This window comes from Eleginops maclovinus, chromosome 9 (assembly GCF_036324505.1).
Source record: "Eleginops maclovinus isolate JMC-PN-2008 ecotype Puerto Natales chromosome 9, JC_Emac_rtc_rv5, whole genome shotgun sequence".
In the NCBI taxonomy this organism is placed as follows: Eukaryota; Metazoa; Chordata; class Actinopteri; order Perciformes; family Eleginopidae; genus Eleginops; species Eleginops maclovinus.
In genome coordinates this window covers 26,918,278-26,932,481 of record NC_086357.1, presented here as the reverse complement: position 1 = coordinate 26,932,481, position 14,204 = coordinate 26,918,278, and the positions used below count along the sequence as shown (strand labels likewise).

General features: G+C 39.3%; 2 protein-coding genes across 2 annotated transcripts in view; both read left to right on the top strand.

The window, feature by feature from the left end:
- The first annotated feature begins 693 nt into the window (after positions 1–693).
- cope (COPI coat complex subunit epsilon) lies at positions 694–9,880 on the top strand. The gene is made up of 10 exons (XM_063892214.1): positions 694–849; positions 1,014–1,076; positions 1,218–1,318; positions 2,113–2,265; positions 2,348–2,401; positions 2,970–3,051; positions 3,535–3,690; positions 4,815–4,883; positions 9,162–9,236; positions 9,590–9,880. The coding sequence occupies exons 1-10, from the start codon at positions 748–750 to the stop codon at positions 9,641–9,643; spliced, it is 909 nt and encodes a 302-aa protein (XP_063748284.1). The 5' UTR covers positions 694–747; the 3' UTR covers positions 9,644–9,880.
- A 2,119-nt stretch (positions 9,881–11,999) lies between these two features.
- Positions 12,000–14,204, top strand: part of cers1 (ceramide synthase 1) — a 33,504-nt gene continuing 31,299 nt past the window's right edge. The window contains exon 1 of the mRNA XM_063891102.1: positions 12,000–13,168. Coding sequence (XP_063747172.1) covers positions 12,920–13,168 — 249 coding nt within the window. The 5' untranslated portion in view covers positions 12,000–12,919. The remainder of the gene's footprint in view (positions 13,169–14,204) is intronic.

Sequence of the window (14,204 nt, the reverse complement as noted above, 5' to 3'; positions counted from 1 at the left end):
GAGGCTTCTGAACTGTGGCTATAAATACCGAGTAACAGGATAAAGATGATAAGAACATAAGTCACCATAAACTGAAGTTTCCTGCAACAAAACACCCGAGTTCTTTAAATTCAGCAAGGGTGCCACTAAATAAAATGGGCTCAACATACATTTTGTTCTTGTCCAATCTCCTTTTAAGGTTCAACATAAAACCCTATGGACTGAAACAGATTAAATGTTCCATGCATTTAGCTTACATTTGCATCCTAATTAAAAGCCAGGTCCAGTGTTGTTTCATTGGCTGGTATTCTTTACATGTTTCTTACACTTTTAAAACACTTTGAGCCATGTGTTGCTGCTAACCCTAACCCTTATAAACTTTAAACTCTATCACTTGCTTAATTCAGACCAAACCCATTCAATAAAGGCCTTTAATTCGGTGTGAATATGAAGTTTTCTATCTTGTAGCAGTAAATCGTACTGATAATCTAAGCAAATAAAAATAAAAAACACATACGTTTTTATTTAATACACTGATTTATTCAATGGTTTTACAAGAAAAGTGTCAATATTGTTGTTATATAGAGAAGATAAATTATATTTTATTTACCATTTAATATTGTAAATAAGAAAAAGGTTAGAAAAGTCAGTGATTCTGCATATCTGTATCACACGCCTGTGCTGTTGAACTCAATCTCCCAGAATCCTCTGCGAAAAACAGGAAGATGACGTATTTTTAATACGTGTCAGGAAGCTGAGTAGTCAAACATGGCGGCGACACAGGGTGATGTTGATGAGCTCTTCGACGTGAAAAATGCCTATTATATCGGCAGTTATCAGCAATGTATTAACGAAGCTCAGAAGGTGAAGGTAAGGGTCTTACATGGCATCAGTTAAATGTTGTAAAACAAACTGTTTCCTCCGTGTTTTACTGTTATTGCTCTGACTAAAAGCTGTCATCGGATTTGAGCTACAATGCTAACATGCTAGCTCATATTTCTCTTTAAAATACTGCCTGTGTTTTTTCTTTCAAGCCGACAACACCAGAGAAGGAGGTTGAAAGGGACATGTTTCTGTACAGAGCATATATCGCTCAGGTAAAGTCATTTCGTAGACTGATTATTATATCACAGAGATCAGGCTCTTGTTATTATTAGCTACTTCACTTTCATGGCTGTCAGTTATTTTGCATATAAAAAGACATTGCTAATCTTCACCTGTTGTTTGTGCTATTACAGAGGAAGTATGCTGTTGTCCTGGATGACATCAAGGCCAACTCGCCACCTGAGCTCCAGGCTGTCAAGATGTTTGCAGAGTATCGGTCCAGTGAAAGCAGAAGGTGACAGCATGCATTTTAATGTTAGGTCAACATGAGACGGACAGGGGACTTCACCTGTTGGGAAGACAGAAACTCAATACGTCCATGCACTTTCTATAGCTGAAAAGCTTTCAATTAGTTTCCAAATTAGACTCAGCATAAACTACAACAATCAGTAAAGCAGTTCCTGGAGTGCTTTCATAACAAAGACTATTAAAGAGGTTTTATTTTTGTGATTGTCTCAAGTATTTTTTCTAGAACATAATTCTTCACTTTAAACTGATGAAAACAACGTCGGTAATGTAGGCTGCATCTAACGACTATTTTTTATCATCAATTTATTATTACCTACATTAATCTTCTGGACAATAACATTTAAAATAATAGTGAAACATGTCCATCCTACTCTCTCAACACCCAAGCTGTATTTTTTATATTTCTTGTTTTGTGCGACACTCTCTTAAAAATTAGTCAAATAAAGAAAATGAAATCTCCATATTTAGGAAGCGTAAACATCATGCTGCACATTTTAAAGAAAGACATTTAAAAAGACTTGATTACAAGCTCCCTGCAAATCCTTTAACAGTAAGTATTAACTATTTTAGTCTTAGGACATTGAAAGTAAAAGCAGTTTAATCTTTTTGTGAAGCTGCATTGTAAAATCCTGAAAAACTGATAAACTGAAAATACTTTTCCCCCAAAATACCTACTATATCACCAACAAGTCAAAGTTCTATGTGAAGATTACTAAACCTCTTTTAAGTTCCTGAGAAGGATTGTCTCAAGGTTAAACTCCTCTATTTTTTGTCTCCCAGGGATGCTATCGTTGCCGATCTAGACAAGAACATGGCAAAGAGCGTAGATGCTGCCAACACCACCTTCCTCCTCATGGCCGCCTCCATCTACTTCCACGAGATGAACTCTGATGCTGCTCTCAGGACTCTGCACCAAGGAGAGAGCCTCGAGTGGTAGGAAGGGATCAAGGCTTCTCTTTTAAAAGGTGTTGGAAAGACAAACGCCTGAATCTGATCTAAACTGTTTATCTTTCAGCATGGCCATGACCATTCAGGTGTTGCTGAGTCTGGATCGTCTTGACCTGGCAAGGTATGGAAAGACACATAAACAGTAAAAGATTTACATGGAAAGTTAGGTTAGATTTATTGTTTGAAGCTCTTTGATTGTGTTGACTAATGTCATCAGTCAGTCTGAACTTATCTAATTAACTTTACACACACACACACACACACACACACACACACACACACACACACACACACACACACACGTGCATACTGTCTCTTTGAGTTCTCTTGTACCTGTGTTCCCCTAACACTTTTAGTATGAAACTTCATTCATAACATTGACTTATCGAATTCTGGATCATATTACTTTGATCTAAGGTGTGATAATTATTTAATCCTGAGTTTATGACCTCATAAGATTAGCATCCTGCCTACATGTATTTTATTTCTAAACAAGCAAGTTTAATTCATTAAAAAGTTGAATTGGTAATAAAGGCTAACTCATCTACCCCATTTAATCCCTTTTGTTCAAAATGAGTTTTTAACGATTCAAACATTTTCTAGGAGGTTTTCAACACGAAATCACTATTGGCTTTTGAGAGATGTGTTATAATGCTACATAACTCACTTTATTTTGTTGTCATTGACAGGAAGGAGCTGAAGAAGATGCAGGAGCAGGATGAAGATGCTACTCTCACCCAGCTCTCCACGGCCTGGGTTAACATCGCTGTGGTGAGGACACCACTCACTAGCTTCTGTCTTACATAATCATCATACACATATTGAATTTATAAAGTTTCCTTATGCTTTTCTTCACCTTGTAAGCATGTTAGTTGCATTTGTGATTGACTGAAGCTGCAGTCATGTTGGAAATAGTCAACATGCAGGGTCTTATGAAGGAATTTTGGTGCAGTATGGAGCCAAGCAAAGTGTGACAGGCCTAAGAACTACTGTGCTCCAGTTAATTTGCTCAGTTTGAACGTTAATATCCGTCCTTCTCTTCTGGTGAAGTGCTCTTAACACCATTACAAAAACAGGATGATAGATAATCATTACAGAATGACTGCAAATACATTACTTCCAGTAATCCAGACCGTTGTAAATGCTGTTCCTGTGGTTGTGATATTGACTGTGAAACAGCTGTGTTGTTGTTTGTCGCTCTTTTTAAAAAATATATTTTTACCTTATCTTCTGAATTATTCTGCTTGCTCTCAGGGTGGAGAGAAGCTCCAGGATGCCTACTACATTTTCCAGGAGATGTCAGACAAGTACTCGACTACCCTGCTGCTGCTGAACGGGCAGGCGGCCTGCTACATGGCTCAGAACAAGTGGGAAGAGGCAGAGGGAGTCCTGCAGGAGGCGCTGGACAAAGTAAGAGGCTCTCTTTGGTGTATTTATAGTTTATTCAGCTAAAGCTCTCTGTGGCCTGTGTCTGAGGCTAGTCTTACATTTATGTCCTTCATAATTCAATCTTTAATGAATCTCTCCTGTGGATGAGTCCCTCACCAACATGTGAGAAGGTGAACTGCTCCCTTTGTAACAGCAGATGGCGCCACACACACATTTACTGTAGCTCAACCACAGTTTGATCAGGGCTGTTTATTCACAACACAACCACATGTTTACTCTGCAGCAGCTTTTTAAAGCACTGTTCATACTAACTACTAATATACATATTAAATAAGATGGTTAGTCTCGACTCTGAGGATATTGTATCTCTCTTTCCAAAAGCAAGTTGTTTATGCTCCGTTGTGTTGAATCAGGACTTTATTCAGACTAAGATGGCTTGAAACAAAGCTGCAAAAATAACTGGAGCAGCAAATACTTTGAGAATCAATTGAATGTTTGAGTCATTTTTCAGACACAAATGGCGGAAATGCCTCGTTCAGTCTTTCAAATCTGCAATATCCCTGCTTTACTCTCATATAATTATTTGAAATGAACTTTGAAGCCTTTGTATCAAATGAAGTGATTATTTTTCATTGTTGGACTCACAAAAAAAGGCATTTAAAGGCCTCAAATTGGGTTTTTAGGAACCTTTTTTCACAAATGTCTTACAGTTCAATGAATGTGTTAATCCAGAATAATGAGCAGACTAACCCTTTATGTGAATCTAAATCCACTCAAATGTAGATGCTCACAGATGTCATGTGAGTCTCCCTTTGTCTCTTCGTTAAAATGTTACAAAGCAGTGGTTATCCATTCATGTTTCCTTTAGCTGAACAGTCAAAACATACAGTAGTCCCAAATAGTGAGGGGCAAAGGGTGAAATTGCCCCCAAATTAAAGTTATTACCCCAATAAAATACAATCAAGTAACACATGATCCGGTTCATGTAGTTAAACTGAAGCTGCGTAGTTTTGACATAAGAAATGAAAGTCTTGGTTCATGTCAGAGGGAGGAAACGTGCTCTAGAGACGCTATATTTCTGCGGTCTCCTGCCCTCCTGTGTGCTTGGACTGACTCTCACTGTGTGTGTCTCTCTTCCTCTTCAGGACAGCAGTCACCCTGAGACGTTGATCAACCTCATCGTGCTGACTCAGCACCTGGGCAAAGCTCCCGAGGTGAGACTTTGGACCGAAAGCTTTTAACCGCGGATCCAACCGCCGTCCGTTTAGTATTTCTCCTTCAGGCAAACAGACAGACGGTTGGTTGGAAGTGGCACAAGTGCATTTGCACAAGTAATGCATTCAAGTATAACTTTGAAATACAACATCAATCATAAACACACATATATTCAGAGGCTGTAGAAGTACTCAGGTCTAGTACTTGAGTAAAGTAGAAGTACTCAGATCTTGTACTTGAGTAAAGTAGAAGTACTCAGGTCTAGTACTTGAGTAAAGTAGAAGTACTCAGATCTTGTACTTGAGTAAAGTAGAAGTACTCAGATCTTGTAGTTGAGTAAAGTAGAAGTACTCAGATCTAGTACTTGAGTAAAGTAGAAGTACTCAGATCTTGTACTTGAGTAAAGTAGAAGTACTCAGATCTAGTACTTGAGTAAAGTAGAAGTACTCAGATCTTGTACTTGAGTAAAGTAGAAGTACTCAGGTCTAGTACTTGAGTAAAGTAGAAGTACTCAGATCTTGTACTTGAGTAAAGTAGAAGTACTCAGGTCTAGTACTTGAGTAAAGTAGAAGTACTCAGATCTTGTACTTGAGTAAAGTAGAAGTACTCAGATCTTGTAGTTGAGTAAAGTAGAAGTACTCAGATCTAGTACTTGAGTAAAGTAGAAGTACTCAGATCTTGTACTTGAGTAAAGTAGAAGTACTCAGATCTTGTACTTGAGTAAAGTAGAAGTACTCAGATCTTGTACTTGAGTAAAGTAGAAGTACTCAGATCTTGTACTTGAGTAAAGTAGAAGTACTCAGATCTAGTACTTGAGTAAAGTAGAAGTACTCAGATCTTGTACTTGAGTAAAGTAGAAGTACTCAGATCTTGTAGTTGAGTAAAGTAGAAGTACTCAGGTCTTGTACTTGAGTAAAGTAGAAGTACTCAGGTCTTGTACTTGAGTAAAGTAGAAGTACTCAGGTCTTGTACTTGAGTAAAGTAGAAGTACTTAGATCTTGTAGTTGAGTAAAGTAGAAGTACTCAGGTCTTGTACTTGAGTAAAAGTAGAAGTACTCAGATCTTGTGGTTGAGTAAAGTAGAAGTACTCAGATCTTGTACTTGAGTAAAGTACAAGTACTTAGATCTTGTAGTTGAGTAAAGTAGAAGTACTCAGATCTTGTACTTGAGTAAAGTAGAAGTACTCAGGTCTTGTACTTGAGTAAAAGTAGAAGTACTCAGATCTTGTACTTGAGTAAAGTAGAAGTACTTAGATCTTGTAGTTGAGTAAAGTAGAAGTACTCAGATCTTGTACTTGAGTAAAGTAGAAGTACTCAGGTCTTGTACTTGAGTAAAGTAGAAGTACTCAGGTCTTGTACTTGAGTAAAGTAGAAGTACTTAGATCTTGTAGTTGAGTAAAGTAGAAGTACTCAGATCTTGTACTTGAGTAAAGTAGAAGTACTCAGGTCTTGTACTTGAGTAAAGTAGAAGTACTCAGATCTTGTACTTGAGTAAAGTAGAAGTACTCAGGTCTTGTACTTGAGTAAAGTAGAAGTACTCAGGTCTTGTACTTGAGTAAAGTAGAAGTACTTAGATCTTGTAGTTGAGTAAAGTAGAAGTACTCAGATCTTGTACTTGAGTAAAGTAGAAGTACTCAGGTCTTGTACTTGAGTAAAGTAGAAGTACTCAGGTCTTGTACTTGAGTAAAGTAGAAGTACTTAGATCTTGTAGTTGAGTAAAGTAGAAGTACTCAGGTCTTTTACTTGAGTAAAGTAGAAGTACTCAGGTCTTGTACTTGAGTAAAAGTAGAAGTACTCAGATCTTGTACTTGAGTAAAGTACAAGTACTTAGATCTTGTAGTTGAGTAAAGTAGAAGTACTCAGATCTTGTACTTGAGTAAAGTAGAAGTACTCAGGTCTTGTACTTGAGTAAAAGTAGAAGTACTCAGATCTTGTACTTGAGTAAAGTAGAAGTACTCAGATCGTGTACTTGAGTAAAGTAGAAATACTCAGACCTTGTACTTGAGTAAAGTAGAAGTACTCAGATCTTGTACTTGAGTAAAGTAGAAGTACTCAGATCTTGTACTTGAGTAAAGTAGAAGTACCAGAGTGTAGGAATACTCTGTCACAGTGAAAGTATTCTAAATGTTCCTCCAGTGAAAGTAGAAAGTACTCTCCTCTAAATGTACTTAAAGTAGCGACAGTAAAAGTAGTCATTGTCTGATTGGTCCATTTCAGAATAATATCTCTGATATGTTTTATAATGATTGATCATTAAAGTGTTCTCAGAGCTGGTAAAGGTGCAGCTAGTTTGAATGGCTTTGTATACTGCAGGGTAGCTGCTGGATTTACTGCAGGTGAACTACAGTCTGATTTAAGGGAGATTATATTTACCATCATTAATCCTAATCTGTAAAGGAATTGAAGGTATTAAATACATGTAGTGGAGTAAAACGTTTCACCACTGCATGTTATTATAGGCTAAGATGGAGCAGCAGTACATACAGTCATTAAAATGAGCTCCAGCTTTACTAGCTGTGATTCTCTTCGATGCGTCAATAATCATAAACCAGTTGTGTAATTTAATGATTCTGAAGGAGATCATAAAACATAATGGGTGCTTTTACTTTTGATATTGAAGTTTTGTTTTTACGTCAATTCAATTTGCCATTGTACTTCTTCTGAGTACTTCTTCCCACTCTGGTTCAAAGAGGACATGAAATCCCTCCGGTCAGACCCCCTGCGGCTCAGAGTGCAACATGCTCTCTCAGCGTTTTCGCCGTGTCTCCTCTTGATTGAAGCGTGCAGAAAGTATTCAACCAAAGCGTTTTCTTGATTGCGTTTTGGCTTCCTATCACCAAAAAGTGTCATCTAAGCGTTTCTACATGTTTACTGCTATGTGCGTTGACACCCTGGAACTCAGAGTTCATGAGATAAAGCCTCAGATTATCTGTCCTACGTTTGATGAACTTGATAGTAATGCAATAGAAAGCTGACCATTGCCTCAAAGCCACCATTAAAAGGTTTCCAAGCGTGATAACCGCTGATTAGCACGTCTCACACAAGGTTAGTCGCTCAAGGCTGTTCCTCTGAAGACAAAGTGCCGAATCCTCAGGTACGGCACTCGGGAGGAACTTCTAAATGGTCTTTCTTTTCCAAATATAATCAAAGTAATGTTAGATATTAAATAATAGATGTTCCAGTATAGTTAGTGGTCTTAATCAGCTGTTCCTTTTCTCCTGGCGCTATCATCATTACTCAAATTGTGTCTCAAGAAAATAGGAAGGCCATTTATACTGGACAAAGATCAACAGTATTTCATTATTGAAGTACCCACTGATCTCCTTCTTTTTTCCCTCCTTCACATTAAATATTAATAGCTAAAATTGTGGCCTGACAACACACATAAACAAACCCACAAAGGGCTTCAGATTTAAAGCGAACAGCACCTTTTACTAAGTGAACCTCACCCGCTGTAAAGTGAATAAGAGCACAGACAACCAATCCAATCAGGAGATGTCCTGTAAAAAACAGCAGACACAGAATCAAAACGGCACATTTCCAGCTCCAAGGACAATGATGCATTCAAGTGCTCCTAGGATCTGTGCCTTTGGAGAAATAGTCTTCAAACGTTGGTGAGTTCATGAGCTTTACATCGTAATGTGGAGCCAACATATACAGAGAACGTGTGTGTAGGGAGGCTGTGGCTCACTGAGTTAGTGCATTGATGTACGGATCATGGGAGCGCTGGTTCAATCCCCACTGCAGTCAGCATCTCATTCCGTACCTGAGCAAGACACTTCACCCCAAACTGCTCCTGTGGGGATCCTTGTGTTGTATTGCATTTCACCTTAATATTTGCTTCAGAGTTATTAAGCCTTGAGGGGATGTTATTATGAATATTCACAATAAGAAACACATTTTTCAATCATTCTGACAACACATGAACGCAGCACAAATCCCCTGTCATGCTTCATTTAAAAAATGGACATCATTTGGGTATCACACCCTTCAACCAAAGTTTTAGGAAAATAGGGCCTTGTAGTCCTGCTGGAGAAAGACAAACTCAGCCCGTCATGCCTTCATTGGCAGAGGTGACCAAAGGACCTGTATTTTCTGCACCTAATCTGAATGCTTTTTCTTGTGTGCTTTGAATTGGCTGAAATGTGCTGTACACACACTCTGACCTTTCCTGCCCTTGCCTTCACAGATCTGGAAAACATGTTTTTAGGACACTATGATCGGAAAGCTCTTCCTACTATAGTCACATTCTGCCTCATCTGTCCCCTCTCCCCTCAGGTAACCAACCGGTACCTCTCTCAGCTGAAGGACGCCCACAGAGCCCATCCATTCCTGAAAGACTACTTAGCCAAGGTAACTTTATTTGTTGTGAAAGACTTTTCATCGTGAGCGAGGACTCTGACCCGAGGGCTGTTTAGGTTCACACACAGTTGTTGATAAGCCGCCATAACCTTTACTCTCTGATGATTTAATTACCCGGATAGATAGTTTAGGGTGTTGGAGAGGGAGTAACCTTGGACCAATGAGAGCATTCAACTCGTTTAGCCTTTTTCACAGTGCGTTGTAATAACAGGGGTGCAGTCCAGATGTACATAAACAAGCTCAAAGTGGGTTATACGGCATTACAAAAGAAACCATGTGATGCACAGCTGCTCAGATGTTTCCTCTGGTGCTGAACTGTTTTTCTCCTCTTTGTTTCCCTGCAGGAGAATGAGTTTGACAGACTAGTGATGCAGTTCTCTCCCAGCGTTACAGCATAAGACGTCTGCTTTGATGACACCATGAAGGCCCCTTTTATAACCTGTATTTGTTTTGATATTTTTACATGTCAAATTAAAACCGTAGCTGAATATTTAAGCCACAACAGAAGTCATCGTCCCCCCTGGGTGAAGATGCAACAAGTCCTCTCCTTATTCATTTGAATTTCTCCCTTCTGAAATCAACATCTCTTTTATTGTAAGCATTCCACTTAAATAATAATAAATGTTTAATGACCAGCGTTGTATTTGAAGTGTGGTTTTCGTTATGTTTATCAGATTACAGCAGCTCTATGAATGGTAGCATACATGTATTAATAATGACCAAATGCTTTGTGTTAAGGGTTTGCAACGTCCGTCAACAGTTCCGTGCAGCCACGAATACACAGATACAACACCACAAATAAATCTGCAGATCCACAAACTTAAATGTCTGTACAATTCATACAAAAATGCCGGCGTCTACATGAATAGATTTTGACAAAAAAGCAGTTTAATGCATGTGTGTAATGCAAACATGTTTATTAGATGTGTAATATGTTAGAGGGACAGAGAGTCAGTCTTGGGATTCTTTCAAATTAAAATGAAGGTGGATTAGGTCATTCAAGAGTTTCCAATGTTAGATACCTGATGTTTTTCTTCCACAAAATATAGAATAGAGGTTGGATGAGGTACTGTATTGATTCAAGATTGGGAAAGCCTTGTTTTGCAGCAGCAGCAGCAGCTTATCAGATACTGCACAGTTAATGTATACACCCTATACATAAGGACATGTCCTGGGTATGTATATATGAGCAGAGGTGGGTAAATAAGTACATTTACTCAAGAACTGTTGAGGTACTTAATTTGAATATTTCCATTTTATACTACTTTGTACTCTAACTCCTCTATATTTATTGAATCCCTTTATTTACTTTACAGATTTGGATTAATGATGGTAATATAATCTCCCTTAAATCAGACTTTAGTTCACCTGCAGTAAATCCAGCAGCTACCCTGCAGTATACAAAGCCATTCAAACTAGCTGCACCTTTACCAGCTCTGAGAACACTTTAATGATCAATCATTATAAAACATATCAGAGATATTATTCTGAAATGGACCAATCAGACAATGAATACTTTTACTGTCGCTACTTTAAGTACATTTAGAGGAGAGTACTTTCTACTTTCACTGGAGGAACATTTAGAATACTTTCACTGTGACAGAGTATTCCTACACTCTGGTACTTCTACTTTACTCAAGTACAAGACCTGAGTACTTCTACTTTACTCAAGTACAAGACCTGAGTACTTCTACTTTACTCAAGTACAAGACCTGAGTACTTCTACTTTACTCAAGTACAAGACCTGAGTACTTCTACTTTACTCAAGTACAAGATCTGAGTACTTCTACTTTACTCAAGTACAAGACCTGAGTACTTCTACTTTACTCAAGTACAAGATCTGAGTACTTCTTCTTTACTCAAGTACAAGATCTGAGTACTTCTACTTTATTCAAGTACAAGATCTGAGTACTTCTACTTTACTCAAGTACAAGATCTGAGTACTTCTACTTTACTCAAGAACAAGACCTGAATACTTCTACTTTTACTCAAGTACAAGATCTGAGTACTTCTACTTTTACTCAAGTACAAGACCTGAATACTTCTACTTTTACTCAAGTACAAGACCTGAGTACTTCTACTTTACTCAAGTACAAGATCTGAGTACTTCTACTTACTCAAGTACAAGACCTGAGTACTGCTACTTTACTCAAGTACAAGATCTGAGTACTTCTACTTTTACTCAAGAACAAGATCTGAGTACTTCTACTTTACTCAAGTACAAGACCTGAATACTTCTACTTTACTCAAGTACAAGGTCTGAGTACTTCTATTTTTTACTCAAGTACAAGACCTGAGTACTTCTACTTTTACTCAAGTACAAGGTCTGAGTACTTCTACTTTACTCAAGTACAAGATCTGAGTACTTCTACTTTACTAAAGTACAAGATCTGAGTACTTCTACTTTTACTCAAGTACAAGATCTCAGTACTTCTACTTTACTCAAGTACAAGATCTGAATACTTCTACTTTACTCAAGTACAAGACCTGAGTACTTCTACCTCTACTCAAGTACTAGATCTGAGTACTAGATCTGAGTACTTCTACTAAAACTAAACATACATTATGTGTGCCAAGTCGAGTTTTCCCCTTCACATGTTAAGTGCAGTGAGGTAGCTGGCGAAGCATTTCTGTGCACTGTCTCTTTAAATCATCCTCTTTTAATCCTCCGCCAGAACAGGGTTCAAGAAGAAGAGGATAGCGACCCCCCCACCCCAAATTATGCCACGCCCCCTTTAGGTTTTTTCTTCTTCTTCCTCTGCATAATAAACGGACGCTGTCCTCTTTTCAATGTACCAGTTCATTTTCTATTGAAAGCGAAGCGCGTCGCGTCGTCACGTCGGCCAGCCCAGAGCGGCAGCAGCAGCAGCGGCGGAGAGAAGAAGAAGAAGAGGAGACGACAGGATAAAACTCTCCTTATTTATCCTTTTCATTTCCTCTTCGCTGGAATAACTTGGCTTGCCGGTAAATCTATCGGTTTTAGCGGTACACAGCCGTTAGATAAGGCGAATAACGGACAGAGATGAGACCCGGATAGCGGCAAGATTCGCGCATGTGATGCCAGGCCGACTCTCACAGGCGGAAAACCTCCATGTGTGATAGCGCCATCACGGTTTTTTAATTTCAAAAAGAGGGGTATTTATTCCAGTAGCTTGTGGAGCTTCACCCGATGCTGGTGCCCTCACTACTGTGTGATTTCGCTGAGCTAGGCTGCTAACGGTTGCGCCACTGCCCTGCCGCTTGATGAGCCGCGTGAACCTTACGGGATGATGCGCAGAAGAAACCTCCACCTCAAGCAGACATTCAGGCGTTAATGGCTCATTATTCCCGGCAAAACCCCCTCTAATAACAAGGTTGTGTGATATAAAACACAACCTCCTATTGTGTGTGAGTGTGTGTGTGTTTGTGTGTGTGTCTGAAGCTACCGGGCCCTGTCACAAAACTGTCCTGCACGCGCAGAATGGGCCCGTGTCTTAATTTGGAAAACAAAGAATTAGGCTGCTGAAGAAGAGGAGGAGGAGGAGGAGGAGGGGTAATCTGGTTGGATAAGCTTATTTTACCGTTTTTAAGGTGCTTATAGCCACACAGTCTGGACTCTAACTGCTCCTTTCTGGCCTCCTCATTTGGAGTATTTCCCCCCCGCGTTTTTTGTTCTCTCTCCCCACCGCCCCACGATGAGCGGTGACACCGGGGACTCCGGGCCGGGGGAAGTGGAGCCCATGCCGGGATACCTGTACCTCGTCAGCCGGGCCTCCACCGTGATGCTGGGCGCCTGGAGAGACTGTAGCTCCTGCGGGCTGGAGCTCTCCAAACGGACTCTCCTGGATAACGCTTACATTACCTTTACCGAAATCGCCCTGTTCTTCTTTTGCGCCTTTTTGTGGACGCAGGTCAGGCGGGGACTGACAGAAAGTCTGTTTCAGGTGGGTGAGACACACACACACACACACACACACACACACACACACACACACACACACACACACACACACACACACACACACACACACACACCCTACTCCCAGATCCCCAAGGTTTATCCAGTGACACCCTGTAATTAATGGCTTTAGCTGCTCATTCCTCTAATTAGAGGCTGCAGAAGGGACACCATGGGCTGCAGGTGCGAGAACAGCACATGTTAATACATATGAAATGCAGTTGTATGCTCAAGATAAAGTGCATGTTGGACTGTAAACACCCTTATCTGTGTTGGGCAAACATTTGAGCTCAACAGGTGTAACACATAAGCAGTCTGAATTGAGGAAATATCCTTGGCAGGTAATGATTATCTCCATTATGAATGAATGTGCAGATTCTAACACTCAAATCATTATTAAAGATTATCAATTTGGTTGATACAATGTCAGCAAAGTTGGACAAATGGCCATCCCAGTATCTCAAAATCCAATGGATGTCTTATTTTGTCCCTCCAAAACATTGAAATGTTCACTTTCATATAATAGAAACAGAGTAATGCTCAAAATGTCCATACTGAGAGGCTAAAAGCTGCATTTTCTGCTATTTTTGCATGAATAAAGTAGTGTAACGATTGGTTGATTATCCAAAAAGTTGGCATTTATTATGTTTCTGTCTCGACTAATCAATTAGTATCCTTCAAGCTGCTCTTACTGCTGAGCAGGCATTGGCATAAATCCAGTTTACTGTGCAGAAAAATGTATTACTAATCTTCAAGTTCAGATCTAACATACAGACAGATATTGGCCTTTCCTCTCCATGTATTTGTAAGTATTTTGTTGATAAAGCCGATTATTTTACATATTGAATGTCTGATTCAACCAAAACACAACAGGATCTAATTTGTGTCAGTGCTCAATGAACACATCAAACATTATTACTGCAAGTGATTCAATTCCCCCTCCCCCTTCTTTATTTCTCTTTCACACACACATAAATCTAGTGTATGTAAGGTGTAACATTGAGATATCAGCGTCCTAAAAT

Coding starts and splice junctions, on each gene's coding strand:
- cope (XM_063892214.1), top strand. CDS start 748: ATGGCGGCGACACAGGGTGATGTTGATGAGCTCTTCGACGTGAAAAAT. Junction 2,266..2,347: donor CAAGGAGAGAGCCTCGAGTG/GTAGGAAGGGAT, acceptor TTTATCTTTCAG/CATGGCCATGACCATTCAGG. Junction 2,402..2,969: donor GATCGTCTTGACCTGGCAAG/GTATGGAAAGAC, acceptor TGTCATTGACAG/GAAGGAGCTGAAGAAGATGC.